Here is a 22,933-nt window from a genome sequence, read left to right on the forward strand (position 1 = left end):
TTACAAGATTCTACATGCTCCTATCACCTCATTTGTACCATAATTACTAATCAAATACAAATTTTGTAGAAAGCACTTGCCTCAAAGTCTTATAGATCCCTACCTAGTACCTTAAAGGCTTAAATAAAATTAGTATCTTGTAAGGTCTTTGAGAGGCTACAAATTCCTATCACCTCAAATGCAAGCTAATTTCTAAACATAGACACTTTTATGAGCTTATTATAGATAAAATGGATTAAATGACCTGTTAACTTTTTGAAATTAAGTTCAAGGAGCAGAATGATCTACACCCATGGAAGACTATGGAAGACTTAGTTGGAATAATCTAGCTCAAGAATGCCGCATGAAGGGGAAATTAAGAGAAGAGGGCTTCTATTACATTCTTAATGATCCATTTGTATATAAATGACTTTTAAAGCTTCAATAAATTTAGAAAAAAAATTAACATTTACTTTTTACAGAGAATGATGATTTTGTACTAGATATATAGAAATGATATTATTTTATTAAAAAAATTGTAGCTATCTGCTTATAGCTGATATATACCACTTGAATTGAAGTAATTCTTAAAATTTACTAGATCACAAACACAAATTCATAGATTGAGAAAAGTTTTCAATATAGGAATTATATTATATCTTTGAATTATATTATATCTTTGAATAAATGCTTCCTAGATCAAGAAAGAATTCTCCATAAAGGAATTAGAATACTTGCTACATTAAGAGTGTAAATATCTATATGGAAACTGGAGAATCCATAATTTTAGAATCGCATCCCTAATTCAATAGAAATTTCCTCTAAAGCTTCTTGCAATTAAATTTCCTCTAAGGTAATGGTCTAAAGCTCCTTGCAATAAATTTCTTGGAATTATTAAAGAGAAAAACCAAATTTCTTTAATTTAAAACAAAAATTCTATATAGTGGTTGAAACACATCTTGAAAATTCCTAGATTAAACCCAAAATTCTTAAATTGAAAGAAAGAACTATGATAAATATTGTGATTTACTATGTACGAGGGGAAGATTATAAACCATTTCCTTGATTGAGAAATGAAAAACCTATATAGTAATTAAAATGCCTCTTGAAATCTCTTGGGATAGAACTTCGAAAACGATGAAATGAACAATGTGATACCTTTCATTTATAAAGGCACGACGGTCTCTGCAACCTGAATCCAATATTCCTAAATTAAGAAGAAATAACTGTATAGATAATGTGATGTACTGTATATGAGAGGATTACTATATAGCAAAAAGCTGGATTTCCTGGATTGAGAAAGTAGTAAGAGGTTTACTATATGGCAAAAGGTTTTATTTTACCATTTAAACACACGATTTACTATACTATATAGAAGCCTTATGGTATCTAGGAAAGCACATTACCTAATCAAGGCCCTCCTAGAGAATCTTATTTACAGCCTTTTTTTAATGGAAAAGATGTTATTATATTAGTATCAATGAAAGATACATCACCCACAGGTTAAACTTTGATCTTTAGCAGCTTCCTAAGAACTGTTTTGGCTGCTTCTTTCCTAATGGAGCCTCCATTGTTGCTGGACAGCTTACAAGCTTGGACAAGGAGATCCTTAACTCCCTCTCAGGTGCAAGAGGGGCCTTTACTAGGGCCATAGTGTGATGCTACATTCCTGTATTTCCACACTTCGGAGATGATGAGAGCTTTGATTGAGTACCAGACTTTGTAGATTGCTGGGTTCATCCTGCCTTTGCATCCAATTAGGGCCTGTCTCCAGTTGATGTGGTCAATTACTCCACAATCCCTCATGTTACTTGTTTTTTTCCAGATGGGGTGAACTGCCCCACATTCCCACAATGCATGAAACATTGATTCTCTCTTGCATCTGCACATAGGGCACCAAGGGTTGCCATCCCCCCATCTTGTAGTGACTTCCCTTACTAGGAGCTTCAGATGAAGCACTCTCCAGAGCATTAAATCCAATCTTCCAGACCCTGAAGCTTTCCGCACCTTGGATGACCTCTTCTGCGGAGTCAGATGAATACCCTTTTTGTTCCAGCTCCTTGCTAGCTTCTCAATCCACTTGTCAGTTCTGACTATATTTTTAATCTTCTTATCAAGTCTCACTTCCTTAACCTTCCATTCTGTGATACATTGCTCCAGAGAGAGAAATCTAGCAGTAGGCCAAGAGTCTTTGATCCTGCTAATTAAGTCAACCAAGAATAGCTGCTCATCCCTGGTAAGTCTCTGCCAAGTATTAATTGGTATTGCCCACTGTTGGGTACTGCTACTCCACAAGTCCTTAAAGATTTTCAGCCCTTTGTTGTGCAGCCTTTTAGCAAGCTTTTTGTTCCTGAGTATGGCTGGGACTCCATCCTTAAAGGCATCCTTACACAGCCAGATACTCTGTAATAGAAAGGAGTCACCTCTTGCAGAGCCATTCCACTTAGCATTTGATAGAGTTGCCTTCCAGCTTTGAATTAATCTCTGAATGTGTTCAGAGCCTTTGATTTTGATGCTGCCTGGAAACATCAACTTGTCTAACCAGTGGGTGTCAGTCCACTTTTTCCCCAGGACATCAGCTTCACCTAGTTTCTTCCTTGTGATGATTGCCCATGGCTGATCTGACTCCACTCTTGTGATCCATTTGGCTAGCAGTTCACCTGACTGCTTGATTATGTCTGGGATTCCCCAACCCCCATCCTCTTTCCTGGAACACACTTACTTCCCATGAGACAAAGTTCCAAGTTCTAGCGTCTTCAAAGGACCACAAGAACTTCCTGAACCTTTTGCATAGTTTGCCCCAGTCAGCCTTTGAAAACTTCACGAGTGTGGCAACATATACTGGTAAGGCCAAAAGGATATGCTTCAGAGCAATTGTTCTTCCTGCCAAGCTCAGTCTCAACCTTGCTCTTGCCTTTACCCTCTGGACAATCCTTTGATGCAGCCACTCAAAACATTGATGTGCTGTAAGACACAAGCCAATTGGACAATCCTTTGATGCAGCCACTCAAAACATTGATGTGCTGTAAGACCCAAGCCAATTGGGCACCCAAGGTACCTGATGACCTTGCCAGGGCCAATATCCCTTAGCTGAAATTCCTCCAAAATGTGCTGCCTTTGCCTATGACTTAGCACCAAACATTCAGTCTTGCTGGGTGCTAGCTTTGAGCCAGAGACTTCACAGAAGCTGTTATAGATAGTCATAACACTTCCAATACTGTCTATCACATTTGATGACATTGCAATTGTCATCAGCAAGCATCTGGCAGACAAAAGGACTGCCTTGTGGGAGTAACAAAGGTCTGACTGAGGCTTTCTGAACTTTCTGGCTGACCAAGGTCCTGATTCTGAGGGCAAGTGCTTTGGCCATAATCTTATATTCTGTATTCAGCATCGTCAAGTGTCTGTAGTTCCTTCCATTTTGTCCCCACCTTTGTGGATGAGCTTGATAACACCTGAGTTGACTGCTTCAGGCATTGCCATGTCCCTCCTGCAAGCATTAAGTAGATTACATAGATCTTGAGCAGCATAGCTACTCATTGTTTGCAGCACCTCAGCTTGGATGCCATTAGGACTAGGTGCTTTTTCTCTCTTAAGAGAGCTGATCACATATTCTATCTCATTGGTTGAGAAAGGTCTGCCAAGCATCATTCTCTTCTCCTCTGAGATAGAGTTGTCCACAGGTTCCAAGAACTTCTGAAGTTTGCTTTCATATTCATCTCCAACCACAGGAGGGCTGCCCACTGTGCTTTAGAGATTACTTACAAAGGAATCTTTGATCTCTTCTTCAGAAGTTGTAGCCTGCCCTCAGGGGTTCTGACTGCTGCTATGAAATCTAGGTCCTTAGTTCTTAGTGCTCTGAAGAAGATCTTACTAGGAGTATCTCCAACTTTAAGCCAGTACAGGCCAGTTTGTACACTGGCTGCCTCAGCTTTTTGAGATTCAGCTCTTTTTATGTACTCATCCAGTTCATTCATAACCTGCATCATTTTAGAGTCCTTCTTGTTCTCAGAACAGAACTGTCTGACACACGTGCATATTCTGCCCTGTTCTCTGCATGCCTTTTGGCCTTGGCCCTCCTCTTTCCTTCTTGCTTAGCCAGTGGAGTAATTGCCAGATCATATATGGGTCAGAAGAGGTATTCTTGGCATTGAGCCAAGCCTCCTTCATCCTCTCACAGAATACCTTGTCCTGCAGGAAGAAACATTGAACTTGAAGGGTGGGGATCCTCTACAGGCTCTCCTCATTATCTTATTTGCAGCCTTGCACAAGCCACTTACCGAACTTCAAGCAAGGAATAATTTTAAGAGGATGCATGTTGGTGTTTCTACATCAGGTAATGGCAGCTAACGTAGTTGATTATTATGGAAATAATGCAGGAGCTGAGGGAGGAGCCGAGGGCAGCAGGGGCGACAAAAGGGCAATGGAGTTGAGGCACGTATGAGGCTTCAAACTGCATGCAGTAGACTTTGTAGCAAGCTGGCCCATGGATAAAAATTGGATTATTCCAAGAAATAGTATGAATATCATCAACACATGCACAAATGTGGATGTATGGCATCTCTCTCTCTCTCTCTCTCTCTCTCTCACACACACACACACACACAACACTTCGTTCTTTGATGTATACCAGTATTGACATCTTTGTGCTTTAGTTTATTTCAGGTTACCTTAGCTTGCTTAAAAGTACGTTAGACCCAACTTTGCAGGCAACTACACTCATCCTTGGTCAAATTTCCAACCCAAAGCTATAAGCGAAAGTACATACCAGGTTTGGTATAAAGTGCATTTAAGAAGAACCAACATGCAACCCTAGTCACAATGCAATATGGTCCTGGAAAATAATTAAGTTCTAGTCAGCATGGCTGGTCTTGGCAAAACATGTCTCGAGTCCAGAGTAATAAGATTTGGTCATTGAGCCCCCAACATGTGTTTGAGGGCTCTTGCCTGAGTGGTTAGCTCACACCTCTCACCCTGCCCAAAATATCAGACCCTACTGAATATGGGGATCCCCCACCACGCGATTGATGAATTTTCAAAACTCAAAACATGCAGATATCACAAGAAAACTCATTGATTGAAAAGTCCATTTGAGTACGAAGTCAGCAATAGGCAAGTGCCTAATAGAAGCTTAATACAACTACCAAAGCCACTCATTGCGGGCATCAACAGCCTTTACGGTGCTTGCAACCAAGGGCATATGACCATACAAGCTTACAAAATGATTTAGACAGTTCGTACGATGTTTACTATGCCCCTTCAAACTGCTAATGCCTGTTGAGCCAATCTCATGAACTCTACCTGCATATGAGAACAACTGGAGGATGATTATGAACCACACAATTCAATGGATACATCACACCATGCATAGAGGAACCATTATTGGAGACAAAACCAGGTTAAACTGACTTCAGAACTAGATGGAGAAAGCACCTTTGACCCATATAGGAGGGGCACGTGTAATATTTGCTACTAGAAAAGACATGGCAATATCCTCGCAATTTCTGCACAGTGAAAAATATCTCTCTCTCTCTCTCTCTCTCTCTCTCTCTCTCTCTCTCTCTCTCTGAAATTGCACAGTGAAAAATCTCTCTCTCTCTCTCTCTCTCTCTCTCTCTCTCTCTCTCTCTCTCTCTCACGTGCGTGTGCACCTGCACGAATGTTGCATCTCCTCGTGGCATGGTAGATGAACACTAGGACTTTTTAAGTTTTTACAGATTGCTTTGATGTTCCTTTGTTGTGAGTGAGAGACGGTGTGGAGCACGCGAAGAAACAGAAGAAAAACGTGTGGAGGCGTGGAGCAAAACGATGGAGCTCAAATTATGAAGATAAGATTGTTACAAAACTTAGGGCATATAATAACCCTAACTGGTGCCCGTTTCACATAACGGTAAGTTGGGCGCCTTATTGGGCGCGGGGAAAAAACCTCACTTAAAGTGAGTAAAAAGTGCCCGGCCGGTCCTAATACATTGGCCACTGCCCATAATAATGTCAGGACATTATTTCTAACACCCCCCTACAGTGCCAATGTGGGTACAAGGCATGATGTCAATCACCAAAAGGAAGTAAGCCTAAAGCTTTGCGGAAAGCTTCAAACTTTTCTCGAGGTAAAGCTTTGGTGAAAATGTCTGCGACATTGTCATGTGTTGGACAATAGATCATGCTGATCTCCCCTACATGAAGTCTCTCTCTGACATAATGATAATGTATCTCTATGTGTTTCGTTCGTGCATGAAACACAGGATTCCGTGCTACTGCAATAGCACTCTGGCTGTCAGTGAGAATCGGAGTAGGCTCCTCCAATAAAGGATGAAGATCTGCCAAGAGTCTGCGTAGCCAAACACATTCCACTGTCGTTGTGAAAGCTGCCCTGTACTCAGCCTCACAAGACGAGGTAGCTACTATAGATTGTTTCTTGCTCAACCATGAAATGCATGAGTGTCCCAAAAAGAAACAATTACCACTGGTAGACTGCCTTGTGTCGAAGTCACCAGCCCAATCTGAATCACTGTATGCATGTAAATGCAAGTCACCCCCCCTGGGAAACATCAAGCCATAAGACTTGGTGCCTTGCAAGTAACGAAACACACGCTTTACAGCTTGCCAATGAAGCATCCGTGGGCTGTGCATATATCTGCTCACCTGGGATACTGCATACTGAATATCCGGTCTGGTGTTGCACAAGTAAATCAGGCACCCAACAGCCTGACAATAGAGAATAGCATCAAAAGATTCACTGCCATCATGTACTGTAAGTTTCAGCCCTGGTTCCATAGGAGTGGAAATAGGCTTACAATCTTGAAATTTGAATCTTTCCAACAGTCTCTGTACATACTTCAACTGTAACATAAAGATACCCTTCTCACTTTGTATGAACTGTATGCCCAAGTAATAGTGCAACATACCCATATCTGACATCTCAAATGCAGATTTAAGTTCGGACTTAAAATCTGAAATTTTATCCGCTTCAGTACCTGTGAGCAACATATCATCTACATAAAGAATGATTATCAAAATATCCCCCCCATCTCTCTTGATGTAGAGGGTGCTTTCAGTTGGTCTGTTGGTGAACCCCTGGCTAGTCAAAAATGCATCAATCTTTGCATACCAGGCACGCGGTGCTTGTTTTAAGCCATACAAAGCTTTCCTCAACTTGCACACCTTGTGCTCTTGACCAGACATAGCAAAACCAAGAGGTTGTATCACATAAACCTCTTCCTCAAGATCACCATTCAAAAAGGCTGTTTTTATGTCCAACTGATGTACAAACCAGCCATAATGTGCAGCCATAGCAACAACAACACGGATGGTGGTCATCCGAGAAGTGGGGGCAAAAGTTTCTTCATAATCTATGCCCTTTTTCTGAGCATAGCCCTTAGCAACCAGCCTTGCTTTGTACCTGTCAATGGTACCATCTGGTTTGCGTTTAACCTTATAAACCCACTTTGTACCAATTGCCTTCTTGCCAGGAGGCAAATCCACCAAATCCCATGTATGATTCTTATCAATAGAATCCAATTCAGCTTGCATGGCCTGCATCCAATGCTGATTTTCACTTGCATCTTCAAAACTCTCAGGTTCCTCTTCATCCATAAGAGAACTCACCCAAGCTGACTCTGAAAAGTGAGAGCTTTCAGCCTCACGTGTACTCCTACGTGTCCTACCTGGTAATGGAGCAGCAAGTCTACTCTCTTGAAGAGTCTGTATAGCCCAACGAGGAATGGTTCTAGCTTCTTGCAAAGCTGTCCTCTCTTGTACAACAATATCCTCTTCTGCTTGCTGTATGTCAGGCTCAGCCTGGGGCTGATTTAAAGCATCAAACACACGAGGTGGTGGCTGCAAATTCTGAAATTCAGCCGGTATATCAGCTGTGGTTCCCATGCCAATGGGTAACAACCCTTCAAATACATCAAAAGACTCCTGAGGTTGCTGAAATTTAAATTCAGCAATGGGTTGTGCTGAATTCTCTGCAAAAACAACATCTCTGCTCACAAAAATCCTCCGTGTGACAGGATTATAGAGACGGTACCCTTTACTTTGACTGCTGTAGCCAACAAATATGCACTTTATGGCTTTATCATCAAGCTTCCCACGAAGCTCCTGTGGTACATGTGCATAAGCCAAGCAACCAAACACACGAAAATAATCAACACTAGGTTTCCGATCAAACCAAGCTTCATAGGGTGTAACAGATCTGAGTGCCTTTGTAGGGCACCTGTTCAACACATGAGTGGCACACATAAGAGCTTCCACCCAAAACTTATGTGGCAATCCCTTTGCTTTCAGCATACACCTGGCCATCTCCATGAGTGACCTATTCTTTCGTTCGGCCACACCATTCTGCTGAGGTGTATATGGTGTAGTACACTGGTGTACTATGCCCTTCTCTAAACAAAAAGCATCAAATACTTAAGATAAGTATTCCCCCCCTCTGTCAGTTCTGAGAGTCTGCACTTTTTGTCCTGTTGCATTTTCAACCATGTTGACATAATGTTGGAAATGCATAAAGACATCAGATTTGTTCTTCAAAGCATACACCCAGGCATATCTGGAAAAGTCATCAATAAAAGTAACAAAATACCAATAACCTCCCAAGGATTGTGTCCTCATTGGACCACATACATCACTGTGAATGAGCTGCAATTTGTGGACAGCTCTAACAACTCCATCCTTTTTGAAAGCCTGACGATGCATCTTTCCCAAAATACATCCCTCACACACATGTCTGGGAGGAGTCTCTAAATTAGGTAGGGCATCTACCATTTTCAGCTTCTGAAGTGCCATGAGACTGCCATAATTTACATGCCCAAACCTGGCATGCCACAACTCTGCATCCTGCATAGCAGATGTAGAGGTAGAAACAACACATGCACTGTGCCTCTCATAAGGATCAAGACGGTACAAACCGCGACATAAGGTCCCTGTAGCAACCAAGGCAAAGTCACTTTCCCTGTCACGGACCATACATTTAGTATCCTCAAAGGAAACAACCAGCCCTCTCTTTGCAAAAGAAGACACTGAGAGAAGATTCTTCTTTATCCCAGGCACATACAATACATCCTGAAGGAGAAACTCTGAGCCATTAATGGCTGTAAGCATAACATCCCCTGTGCCCTGAACTGGATAAGAAGCATTATTTGCACACGTAACCTTTCTGCCACAAGAAGAAGGTACCATCTTGCCAAACAAATCCTTTCTGGACGTGATGTGCCTTGAGGCACCACTGTCAAAGAACCATACATCACCACTTTCACTCACACTGAGTGAATGAACCTCATTTGAGGGATCATAGCTGCAAGTAAAGAAGCACCAATCCTCTTCCACAAGGTTGGCTGTGGCATCATCTTTCTTGTTATCCACATCTAAAGAGTCTTCAACTGAATTACCAGACTCTTTCTTCTTTTCCTTGGCTATCCTCTTATAACATTCATGAATATAGTGACTTGGCTTCTTGCAGTAATGGCACTTACCCTTCTTTTTAGGTTTCTGTGCATCATCCTTCTCTTTACTAGATGGCTGTCCTGATTCTGACTTAGGCTTATATGCACCAGATTTTCCTTTGCCCTTGTTCTTGGCAAAGAATGCTTGCTCACCACCCCTTTGCATGACATTTTTCCGAGTCTGCTCTTCGTGCAACAAAAGTCCAACCAATTCCTGAAAGGATAGAGGGACAGGATTACCCCTCATGGACAAGTGAAGAGATGTATGAAAACCCAAATAAGAGCTCGGTAAAGAGTTAAGTGTAGTGGTGACCATCTCAGCATCAGAAATGATTTCATCAATATTCAAGAGCTGTTCTTTCAAATCCTGAATCTTCGTAAGATGATCCTGCATAGAATCACCCTCATCCATGCACAAGTGTGATAGTTCCCGCTTCAAAAAGGCAACTCTAGCCTCATTGCGAGCCTGATACATGTGCTCCAAAGTATCCCATGTAGCCTGAGATGTCCTGCATGAACGGATATGCGGAATAATGGACCTCTTAACTGAAAGTGCAATCAAAGAGAGTGCCTGAGCATCCCTGGAATCCCACCTAGTTTGTTCCTGTGTAGGTGCCTGAGGAGCTGGTAGTACAACCTGCTGCCTGCCATGTTGTGGAGGGGTAGCTGGGGCCACATGCATAGGCCTTGCCTCAGCTCCACTTACATAATTCCACAAATTCTTTGCAACTAGCAGATTCCTGATCATAAAGCTCCACAGGGAATAGTTGGTTCCATCCAACTTATCTTCCTGGGCTAAAATCCCAAACACATCAGCAGTGTTCTGTGCCATGAGAGCAAACTGTAACCTGCAAAAGAGACTGACTGCACAAGAGTCCACAAATGTTGCTGGAGACTGTCTGTTTCACACAGATAGACAGCACAGCAACAAAAGCCCCAAATTTCTGGTGGCTCAAATTTCTCTGATTCCCACAAAAAACCTGTGGGAGCTGTCACAAATTGTGCAGCAACACAAAAACAGCACAAGGCCCAAATTTCGGACTTGATTTGCTGACAAAATTCACAGTTAAGCTCCAAAATTCAGCAGGTAGACTCACCCGAGTTGCTGCTGCAGATTGCTGAGGTACGAACTGATGCAGAAGACGGTACAACGCTGTACGGAAGGCTGTACGGACAGCAAACAGCAACCAGCAGGTGCTGTACGGAACTGTACGGACAGAAAAACAGCAACCAGCAGCCACACGTGCTGCACAGATGCTGTACGGCCTGTAGAAAAGCGACCAGCACTGCTTTTTGCACCAGAACAGTGCCCGAGACACACAGAAAGCAGTCGCCCAGGTCTGTAGAAGGAGGGCGACCTGTTTTTCAGCACCAGAAGCAGGCGACCAGCACAGTAGAGAGTGTTCTTCGCGACGAAAGTGCTTCACCAGCAGTAGGGAAGGCGGGAGCAGGAACAACAACCAGCTCTGATACCAATTGTGAGTGAGAGACGGTGTGGAGCACGCGAAGAAACAGAAGAAAAACGTGTGGAGGCGTGGAGCAAAACGATGGAGCTCAAATTATGAAGATAAGATTGTTACAAAACTTAGGGCATATAATAACCCTAACTGGTGCCCGTTTCACATAACGGTAAGTTGGGCGCCTTATTGGGCGCGGGAAAAAACCTCACTTAAAGTGAGTAAAAAGTGCCCGGCCGGTCCTAATACATTGGCCACTGCCCATAATAATGTCAGGACATTATTTCTAACATTTGTTTGGACCACCAATTTAGCATAAGACCTCCATGGTCTTCATATAAATACTTGGTCTTATAGGGCATTTGAACTTTCAACAAACGTTAATAAAATCTTCGTCTTCTTCTTCTTCTTCTTCTTCTTCTCTCTCTCTCTCTCTCTCTCTCTCTCTCTCTCTCTCTCTCTCTCTCTCTCTCTATATATATATATATATATATATATATATATATATAATTATGCTTGATGTTTGTTATGGCCTCATGGGTCATGTCTGTTGGCATGATTATTTGAGGCTAAGTCTATGCCTAGGGTGGCCCTAGAGTGGGGATGCGTAAGGTATAAAGTGACATATGACATATGGGCACTTATGGGCACAAGTTAGGATGAAAGCCTATAATAATAGTGTGTTTTATGCTATCATTGGAATGCGTAAGGTATAAAGTGACTTATGGGCACAAGTTAGGGTGAAAGCCTATAAATACTAGTGTTCTTCTTCTTCTTCTTCTTCTTCTTCTTCTTCTTCTCTCTCTCTCTCTCTCTCTCTCTCTCTCTCTCTCTCTCTCTCTCTCTCTCTCTCTCTCTCTCTCACAGCATGGTTCCCGCAGCACATGCCAGAGTGACACGGGGATATGCAGCCTTGAGCTTACTTGAGCGGCAGTGCTTCCAAGCACATTTCCAGGAGCCCAGGACGAAGGGCTGGCTTTTTGACACCCTCGTCACACCAGCCTTGATGTATGGAGCAGCCTTCTGGGGCCAGATTTATCAGATGAGGATTGGCAGCGAGTTGAGAGGCCCCAGGTCATGATGTTCTCCCATATGATCCGCAGCAAACCATCAATCCCACACCAGATTATCCAGGCAGAGTTTGCTGCAGCCCCAATGGTAGTGGATGCACTCTTCGAGACAGTCACATACCTCCATCGCATCAATCACATGGATCCCCGCAAGTACCCGAGGCTTGCCCTGGAGTCCTCCAGACAGCTAGCACTTGAGGGCCACACTGGAGTATGGTATGGACTAGTTTCCACTTGGTTCTCAGTATATGGGCTCCGCATGGACCACCTACCCCCCCCCCTTCAGTACAAATTGGACTCCCCTTTTCTCCAGCTGTCTCACGAGGATACCAACCAGGTTATCCGGTTAGATCTTCTCAACCTCTACACCCATTGCACATGGATCACACCTCCGGAGCTCCCCACGAAGATGCACTTCTACAAAGATCACTTCCTCACACTGACTGAGAATGGATTCATCCAGCAACCGGGCTCCTTGAGTGTTCACATGTCCCATGCCATGCGGATTGCGATTGACCAGATACGGGTTTCATCCCACCGTCTCAGAGTAGAGACAAGTAGAGCTAAGCGCATCTTCAAAGCCGGGAAGCTCATACGGAGACCAAGAGGGGAGAGGATCTGCCGATTATGCCACACACAAGTTGAGACGGAGGAGCATTACACGTGCCGCTGCCCAGTATACTATGAGATCCGCGGGAGGTTTCACTATCTATTTCATGAGGGATTTGGTCCACTCTTCAGAATCATTGACTTCCCAGGACCAGTGTTGCCTAGGCCTCTTCCTCCTTGAGCTCCGTAAACACAAGGACACCTTCTTGAGAGAGCTTCGGCCCCAGCCACCCCGCCCCCTCCCTCACCAGCCAACTATCACCAGTTTCTTCCGAGCCTAGGAGGTGGAGGACCCTCCACGAGCTGCTCTGGACCTACCTTGCCCAAGAGGAGTTACCTCGAACAGAGCCTCTGAAACTCGCGGCGGGTGCCCAGGGGACTAGGGCCTTTGACACACTTGTTGATACCATCAATGCATATTAAAACACTTAAACATGGCCACAACCTTAACACATATCCATCATCACTTTGCATAAAACATAAAAGCTGGACAAAACATCCACAAATGCTGAAAATGGAGCTTGCACACGTGACACCGCATAGAGGCCGGAATGGGCCGACCCCCCCCTTGGAGTATTTTAGTACCCAAGGAGAATAATATCATGTACAAGCTTTGAGGGCCTTACTCTCCCCACGGGAGATGCCGGATTATCCATATACAAATGCCATAACACATCCCAACACGAGGCAACCAAGCCGGAACATAGGCTGTAGAAATGCCGAGCCAATAATATAATCCATATACCTCCGTGTGGGTACTGATTCTTCCCCAAAAACCACGGGTCTTCATGCAATAGAAATGGTACAACAAGTACAACTCTCCATTCAGCCGGTACAGTAGGTACAATGGCTGGTACAGCCGGTACAGTGGTTGGTACCGCAAGTACAATGGTTGGTACAGCCGGTATGGTGGCTGGTACAGCAGGTACAGCAAGTGCAAAAGCTGGTACAGCCGATACAATGGGTGGTACAACAAGTACAGAAGCTGGTACAGCCCGTATAAGGGCTGGTACAACAGGTACAGTGGCTGGTATAGCTGGTACGATGGTTGGTACAGCAAGTACAGTAAGTACAAATGCTGGTACAGTAGGTACAATGACTAGTACAGCAGGTACAATGGCTGGCACAGCCAGTACGGTGGCTGGTACAACAGGTACAGAGGCTGGTGCAGCCGGTACGATGGCTGGTACAGCAAGTACAAATGCTGGTGCAACAAGTACAATGGCTAGAAATCATAATAAATGATTAAATACCCTTGCCTTCAATATTTCTTCGCGATGGAAGCCTCCAAAACAGTCCCCAACAGCCGGTATTCTTCATGGGCAGCCTTCAAGAGAGAGAGAAAGAGAGTAGCCATCATCAGGGCAGCCTGTAACGGTGGTAGAGGACAGTGTGCAGCAAGAGAGCCTCCATTAATGAAGAGAGAGGGCTCCAATTTATGGATTTGGGCCTCCCATGAGCTAAAATGGCAAGAGAAGGCTACAATGACAAGTGGAGAGCCACACAATAGCTGAAGTGACAAGTGTGAGGCCACTTGTCTCACTTTGATCCACTTTCTAACAAGTGTCAGGCCACTTGTCTCACTTTGGTCCACTTTCTTGCCACATGTCCCAATCTAAGAGATGGGTCCTTCCATAAACTTTCTCTCTAAAAATATCCCAACTGGTAGACATTCTGTCATAGGCACTTTGCTAACTCTTGGTATCTCCTCAATTCCACATGTAATAACGCGAACAGAATTTCCATTGGAGTCGGGCCAAAAATAGCAACTCTCCTAAATTTTAGGAGTGTGGTCCTTTGTAATCTAGGATAATCCCCCATTCCCAAAGCTTGTACTTTCCAAATATTTAAACATCCTGGAGTCCACCAGACCCCTTCAGACTGGGAAATGAAACTCGCCGCGGGTGCCCAGGGGACTAGGGCCTTTGACACACTTGTTGATACCATCAATGCATATTAAAACACTTAAACATGGCCACAGCCTTAACACATATCCATCATCACTTTGCATAAAACATAAAAGCTGGACAAAACATCCACAAATGCTGAAAATGGAGCTTGCACACGTGACACCGCATAGAGGCCGGAATGGGCCGACCCCCCCCCCCTTGGAGTATTTTATTACCCAAGAAGAATAATATCATGTACAAGCTTTGAGGGCCTTACTCTCCCCACGGGAGATGCCGGATTATCCATATACAAATGCCATAACACAACCCAACACGAGGCAACCAAGCCGGAACATAGGCTGTAGAAATGCCGAGCCAACAATATAATCCATATACCTCCGTGTGCGTATTGATTCTTCCCCAAAAACCACGGGTCTTCATGCAATAGAAAGGGTACAGCAAGTACAACTCTCCATTCAGCCGGTATAGTAGGTACAATGGCTGGTACAGCCGGTACAGTGGTTGGTACAGTAGGTACAATGGCTGGTACAGCAGGTACAGTGGCTGGTACATCCGGTGCGATGGCTGGTACAGCAGGTACAGCAAGTGTAGAAGCTGGTACAGTCGGTACAATGGGTGGTATAACAAGTACAGAAGCTGGTACAGCCAGTATAAGGGCTGGTACAACAAGTACGATGGCTGGTACGGTCGGTACAATGGCTAGTACAACAGGTACAACAAGTACAAATGTTGGTACAGCAAGTACAATGACTAGTACAGTATGTACAGTGGCTGGTACAGCCAGTACGGTGGTTGGTACAGTCGGTACGATGGCTGGTATAGCAAGTACAGCAAGTACAAATGCTGGTGCAACAAGTACAATGGCTAGAAATCATAATAAATGATTAAATACCCCTGCCTTCAATATTTCTTCGCGATGGAAGCCTCCAAAACAGTCCCCAACAGCCGATATTCTTCATGGGCAACCTTCAAGAGAGAGAAAGAGAGTAGCCATCATCAGGGCAGCCTGTAACGGTGGTAGAGGCTAGTGTGCAACAAGAGAGCCTCCATTAATGAAGAGAGAGGGCTCCAATTTATAGATTTGGGCCTCCCATGAGCTAAAATGGCAAGAGAAGGCTACAATGACAAGTGGAGAGCCACACAATAGCTGAAGTGACAAGTGTGAGGCCACTTGTCTCACTTTGATCCACTTTCTAACAAGTGTCAGGCCACTTGTCTCACTTTGGTCCACTTTCTTGCCACATGTCCCAATCTAAGAGATGGGTCCTTCCATAAACTCTCTCTCTAAAAATATCCCAACTGGTAGACATTCTGTCATAGGCACTTTGCTAACTCTTGGTATCTCCTCAATTCCAGATGTAATGACGCGAACAGAATTTCCATCGGAGTCGGGCCAAAAATAGCAACTCTCCTAAATTTTAGGAGTGTGGTCCTTTGTATTCTAGGATAATCCCCCATTCCCAAAGCTTATACTTTCCAAATATTTAAACATCGTGGAGTCCACCAGACCCCTTTCGGACTGGGAAATGTCCAAGCTGGTGACATCCTCCCCAACTTCTTAAAAGTTGTCCGCAACTTTAAGCTTCAAGCCATATATTCAAGATATAATCATGTCCCATTGATTGGGCGAGACGAGATAGTCTCAAAAATCCAATATAACTGAAGAATCCATGTCCCAAAGAAATGGGCTCTCCATAATACCAATATCAAAATCATGTCCCAAGATAAATGGGCGAGACAAAAACAGTCCCATAAGTCCAGATATCATAATCATGTCCCAAGTAAATGGGCGAGACAAATCAGTCCCATAAGTCCAGATATCATAATCCATGTCCCAAGTAAATGGGCGAGACAAAACAGTCCCATGTTCCATAAGTCCAGATATCATAATCCATGTGATATCCAAAGATTTCTTCTCTATAAACTCGGACAGATTCGTCCATAGAAATTGCTTGTGAAGCCCAATATCTATATAAATCTCGTCCAAGAAAGAAATCTCCATAGATATAATCCATCCCAATAAAGAGAGTCATGAAAAGAATTCATGCCATTAAAGGGAGCCATAAACAATGTGTCCCTGAAACCATCTCAAGGCAAACAACACCTCCTTTCTCCTTGCATGGCTATACAAGGGTTAGTGAACATCAAAAACACTTCATAGTAAATAGCCAAAGCACCAACTTTGCAAACTCAAAGTATACTTAGCTTTTCTTTGCCAGGTTGGTCATGAAGCCAAAAGAAATATCTCGTCACCATATCCTTCAGATATGCTGAGATATATCTCCATATAGCTTGCCTGTAAGCTTGATAATATAATCCATAATATTCATATGGAAAGAGTGCTAAACGTGTGCACATAAAGCCAACTCCATACTTCCAAGATAAATTTTGTGAATTCATAAATCCTTAGACCAAGCCGTCTATTGCTCATGCTCTTGCTTCATAGGCTCTGAAGTGGCTTGCCATGCTTAACAGCAATGATGGTAAGTGTGGTTCCCACTTGAGATCTTTTCTCTTCCTTATTGATAGAAGGAAGCCTCCGCTTCCAAGAAAGCCTATGCTCTGATACCAATGAAACTCGCGGCGGATGCCCAGGGGACTAGGGCCTTTGACACACTTGTTAATACCATCAATGCATATTAAAACACTTAAACATGGCCACAGCCTTAACACGTATCCATCATCACTTTGCATAAAACATAAAAGCTGGACAAAACATCCACAAATGCTGAAAATGGAGCTTGCACACGTGACACCGCATAGAGGCCGGAATGGGCCGACCCCCCCCTTGGAGTATTTTATTACCCAAGGAGATTAATATCATGTACAAGCTTTGAGGGCCTTACTCTCCCCACGGGAGATGCCGGATTATCCATATACAAATGCCATAACACAGCCCAACACGAGGCAACCAAGCCGGAACATAGGTTGTAGAAATGCCGAGCCAACAATATAATCCATATATCTCCGTGTGGGTACTGATTCTTCCCCAAAAACCACGGGTCTTCATGCAATAGAAATGGTACAGCAAGTACAACTCTCCATTCAGCCGGTACAGTAGGTACAATGGCTGGTACATCCGGTACAGTGGCTGGTACAGCAGGTACAGTGGCTGGTACAGCCAGTACGATGGCTAGTACAGTAGGTACAGCAAGTGCAAAAGCTAGTACAACCGGTACAATGGGTGGTACAACAAGTACAAAAGCTGGTACAGCCAGTATAAGGGTTGGTACAGTAGGTACAGTGGCTGGTACAACCGGTACAACAAGTACAAATATTGGTACATCAAGTACAATGACTAGTACAGCAAGTACAATGGCTGGTACAGCCAATACAACGGCTGGTACAGTAGGTACAACAAGTACAAATGCTGGTGCAACAAGTACAATGGCTAGAAATCATAATAAATGATTAAATACCCTTGCCTTCAATATTTCTTCGCGATGGAAGCCTCCAAAACAGTCCCCAACAGCCGGTATTCTTCATGGGCAGCCTTCAAGAGAGAGAGAAAGAGAGTAGCCATCATCAGGGCAGCCTGTAACGGTGTTAGAGGCTAGTGTGCAGCAAGAGAGCCTCCATTAATGAAGAGAGAGGGCTCCAATTTATAGATTTGGGCCTCCCATGAGCTAAAATGACAAGAGAAGGCTACAATGACAAGTGGAGAGCCACACAATAGCTGAAGTGACAAGTGTAAGGCCACTTGTCTCACTTTGATCCACTTTCTAACAAGTGTCAGGCCACTTGTCTCACTTTGGTCCACTTTCTTGCCACATGTCCCAATCTAAGAGATGGGTCCTTCCATAAACTTTATCTCTAAAAATATCCCAACTGGTAGACATTCTGTCATAGGCACTTTGCTAACTCTTGGTATCTCCTCAATTCCAGATGTAATGACGCGAACAGAATTTCCATCGGAGTCGGGCCAAAAATAGCAACTCTCCTAAATTTTCGGAGTGTGGTCCTTTGTATTCTAGGATAATCCCCCATTCCCAAAGCGTGTACTTTCCAAATATTTAAACATCCTGGAGTCCACCAGACCCCTTTCAGACTGGGAAATGTCCAAGCTGGTGACAGCCTCTACACTCCAATGTGTCCGACGCCCTTGCCCCCCCCCCCCCCCCCCCCCCCCCCCCCCCAGGGCCACAATCACCTCTTCAACTCCAGATCCAAGACATGCTCCACCGCCATCGAGCTACCTTTCCACGTGACATAGCTGAGAGAGACCTCTCGGCCATACTCATTAGCCCCATGCTTGATATTTTGGAGAGTGGTATACCATCTACTTGGAGCTGATGTGGCTCTCATGTTTCTATGTTCTTAGTATTCCATGATGAGTTTCCATGGACAGTTTTGTATCACCCCAGTGAGATAGCTATGTTTATGTTTTCTTTCTGTTTTATTTACCATTCCACGATGAGATATGCCATGGACATTATTGTATCACTTTGGTCTCATAGGCCCATTGGGTCTTTAGTAGACGCTTAATCTCTCTCTCTCTCTCTCTCTCTCTCTCTCTCTCTATATATATATATATATATATATATATATATATATATTATATGCTTGATGTTTGTTATGGCCTCATGGGTCATGTTTGCTAGCATGATTATTTGAGGCTAAGTCCATGCCTAGGGTGGCCCTAGAGTGGGGAAGCATAAGGTATAAAGTGACTTATGGGCACAAGTTAGGGTGAAAGCCTATAAATACTAGTGTGTTTTTATGCTATCATTGGATAGCTACGCCTATATGAGTGAGTTGAGGACTCATTAGCAGCTATCCCTTCGGAGGAAGGATCATGACCCAAGCAAGGCCTTGAACTTGCTCTAAGCTGTCACCTCGGAGGGGTGGGCTGAGATGGTATGGAATGCCATAGTCAAGTGTTGGACATATTCGCAATGTTGGCCTAGCCTCATGGATCTGGGGTGTTCCATAGGAGCTATGGTTGGGTGGTGAGCCGCAAGCAGCCAAATCATGTGACTTGTTGTTGTTGTTGTTGTGTGTGTGTGTGAATGTGTTTGTGCGCAGGGATGCTCGGGAGATTGTGTAGCATTTTCAATGTTGATATATATATATATATATATATATATATATATATATACCTAGATGAATCCAGGAATATGCCCAAATTCACCTTTTAGGAACGTGCATGTTATATACTCATGGTAGTCAACCCACAAGACTATATAACTATCAACTCCATTATGCACAGTATGGACTAGATACTATAGGTTTTGCATCGAACATAAGTTGGGCAGCAACGGCTTTTATAAGCAAGTAACTAGGTACCAGGAGGGATAATAGAGAAATCCAGAGACTCAAGAGGGACTTGTGGAGATTGTGAGCAGGGGACTAATCAAGTCAAGATACCAGGAGGGATAATAGAGAAATCTGTAGACATACTTTCACACATGAAGGGGGCCTTGTGGAGATTGTGAGCTCCTACAGCTATCTAAGAGTTGCTTTTGCATGCGCACTGCAGATGCACTACTTTGTGAGGGTTATAAGTGAATGATTTCACGCCCATAGCTGAATTGGTTCCTCTGCAGCCATGTATGGTTTCTTCCCTTTTGCGGCTAGAAAGGATTGGGCAAGAACAGAGAGACTACTAATCATGATGTTTTCCAGGCTTACCAAGAGTAAGACCTCCATACCACATCATATTATCATGGCTGATTTTTGGGCTTGCCCTCTAACGATGAATGCAGTCTCTCCTAACATTCTTCTCATACAGACCTGTGGAGCAAAACCATTAACCCACATTGCACTTGCACTTCATGCAGCAAACGCTATATGGATTGCCATCAGACAGATTAGGGGCCCTTCACACCACCTTAGAAGGAGAGGCCTTCATGGTGATTCAAAGACCCAACAACCTTGCAGTGTTTCTCAGCTTTGTGAGATTGATGGAGAGAGAGGAATCCTATCGCTTCAGATGCACTGTCTACAAGATCCAAGGATAAGACCACAGCTTAATTTGAGTGGTTTTAGACCGCCATATCAGTTCTAAGTCTACCACATACAAAGATGTCTTGGCCTCTTTCTTCTGGCAACAAGAAGGCATCTTAATACTACGAAGATTACTGAACAGTGACAAAGACTCATTGCATCCTCTTACCAGGTCAAAGAAGATACCAGGCCAACAGGCTGACCACAGGATTTGAAAAGAGAGATCCCCCTTGGTTCTTTATTTTGCCCCTTCTCCAGGCCTTAGCCTTGGAAGAGTAAAAATCAGAGGCAGAACTTGCAAGGTTTTTCAATTCAGTAAAAGACCATTAGGACCTTCAGATTGGCAGAGAAACTTGCAAACCGAAGGAGAAGAAATGAAAGAACGCAGGGCATGGAGCACCAAGTGAACAAAGGTGCAACACGCAGAAGATGGGAGCACCATGCGAACGGAGGCGCAGTACGCACAAGACAGCCATCAACCGGCCGGGTCCCCCCCCACCCAAACATCCCGTGAGACCACCAATAAAGGTGGGGGATGAGGGGAGACTAAGGGCATTTTTCCCTATATCGAAGGGTTAATTTGACCCCAACCTACTATATGGGATGACAGACTGCCATGTGGCAGCGTGAGAAGCCGAGGAGCAAGAATCCATTCCAACACCCCCTGGATGCAAATCCCGAAGCCGAACAGCAAGAGCCAACGAGGCTCTGATACGATGAAAGAATGCGGAGCACGGAGCACCAAGCGAAAAGAGGCGCAACACACGGAAGACGGGAGCACCATGCGAACAGAGGCGCATCATGCAGAAGATGGCCATTAACCGGTCGGTCCCCCACACACACCCACCCACCCAAACATCCCATGCGACCACCAATAAAGGTGGATGATAAGGGGAGACCAAGGGCATTTTGCGCTATATAGAGGGGTTAATTTAACCCAACCTACTATGTGGGATAACAGACTGCCATGTGGCAACGTGAGAAGCGGAGGAGAGAAGAAACAGACAGATCGTTCCATTCCCTGCCTGGTAATGTACTTAGAGCACAATGAGGTATTTGATGCCCTTTTCAAGCCATTTTGTACTTTTCACTATCATATATCATAACATTAAAGCAAATACTCCGAAAAACGAAAGAAAAAAGGGAAGGGATGAGAGAATTGGGACCCAATGCAAGTTTTGCTTCTTTTTTTTCATTTGGCTATTCCTTTTGTTACGTCTTCACAAGGTCGAAAGAAAACCATATTCACAATAAGAGTTCTTTTCTGTGACATGATTGCTCTGCAAGTATACCTTCTATGCTTGACGAAATTCCTGATTGAAGACGGCATCTCATTTGTGTACAGCTCCAGATATTTATAGTGCAAAATTGCCGCCTTCGTAAGCACCATGCTGTAGGTACCCGTCCACCAAACAGACCACCACCCACCATACACATAACGTAGTTGAGTATGGTCCTGCTTCTGCCACGATATACTCATAAGAGAAAGTACATTGAACCTTTGAAAAAAACTTAACACCCACATGAACAGATTATGATGACCATAAAAACCATTTTTAAAAAACTCAAGAATTGAAGTTTCAGGCCTTCAGCCAAATATGTTCTTGGTAATAGCAAAAAAAAGGCAAATATATAGAGTCTAGACACCCACTTGAAATATATTTGTGTGTACATAAATAAAAACATGTGAGCATGTAGAACTTTCACCTCTAGTGGAGCCCCTTCTGGTCTTCACCCCTTAGGAGGACTCCATGGGAGCCACTCCGTCATCCCAAACAAAGGCCACCGTCCCTTGCCTATCCTTCGCAAAAGCGGACCTCCAGCTCCTCGCTTCGACAATTGCATCCCTAGAGGCCTCCGCTCTAGTGTGCAAGATTGTTGGTAGCTGCCCGGCGCACGGACAACTCAGAGATCTTCTACATGCTAGCCTCCTTGGAGTTCATCCTTTGGGGCACAGCTACTACCAAGTTGAATTTGACTCACCAGCAACGGCAGATAGAGTCATGCAGTTGAGCCCCGTTGCATTGCGTACAGCCTAGGCCTTCTTTGCGAGGTGGCAGCACGGCTTCAACCTGCATCCGACCCACTGGCTGGGGTTTCAGGCTTTCCCGTGAGATAGTTTGCTTCCCAGGCCTCAGGAAGGAATACCTTCCTCTTCTCCCCGTGATTGGTGTAGCCATTGGGAGAGTGATAGAATCCCCCCCTAGTCCCGCTTCGGCCCTCGCATGGGCAGCCGGGATTCCATCCCTTCGCATCTGTATCACCTCACCGAAGACAGTGCCTTACTTCATATCCCTTCCTTGCCTCCGGGGAGACCCCATCCTACAGAGAGTAGAGTACTCAAGCCAATGCTTCATTTGCAGGCACATGGGACCTCTCGGAAGAGCTTGTCCTCACCGCCAGTCCAAGCCCCCCCCCCCCCCCCCCCCCCCCCCCCGGCGCGAGTCCCAGCTCACATCCTCATCAGGGGGTCAGGAGAGATGCAAGCCCTCGGGCAGCCAAGCACCAAGACCTGACCGCGG

General features: G+C 44.3%; 1 protein-coding gene across 15 annotated transcripts in view; it reads right to left on the minus strand.

The window, feature by feature from the left end:
* Positions 1-1,369: 1,369 nt before the first annotated feature.
* The window catches only part of LOC147605724 (glycosylinositol phosphorylceramide mannosyl transferase 1-like), a 32,352-nt gene continuing 10,788 nt past the window's right edge, over positions 1,370-22,933 (minus strand). For 3 of the 15 annotated variants that reach the window (XM_086793045.1, XM_086793043.1, XM_086793058.1), the window contains 3 exons: positions 21,704-21,873; positions 5,413-5,483; positions 5,038-5,280 (listed from right to left, as the gene is read on the minus strand). In XM_086793045.1, coding sequence (XP_086649171.1) covers positions 5,120-5,280; positions 5,413-5,483; positions 21,704-21,873 — 402 coding nt within the window. In that variant the 3' untranslated portion in view covers positions 5,038-5,119. Of the gene's footprint in view, positions 4,459-5,037; positions 5,297-5,412; positions 5,484-21,703; positions 21,874-22,933 lie in introns of those variants that run through there. The other 12 variants (XM_086793051.1, XM_086793050.1, XM_086793049.1 and 9 more) reach the window with 12 other exon arrangements.

The sequence above is a fragment of the Cibotium barometz genome, chromosome 59 (assembly GCF_041138505.1).
Source record: "Cibotium barometz isolate CiBa-2024 chromosome 59, ASM4113850v1, whole genome shotgun sequence".
NCBI lineage: Eukaryota > Viridiplantae > Streptophyta > Polypodiopsida > Cyatheales > Cibotiaceae > Cibotium > Cibotium barometz.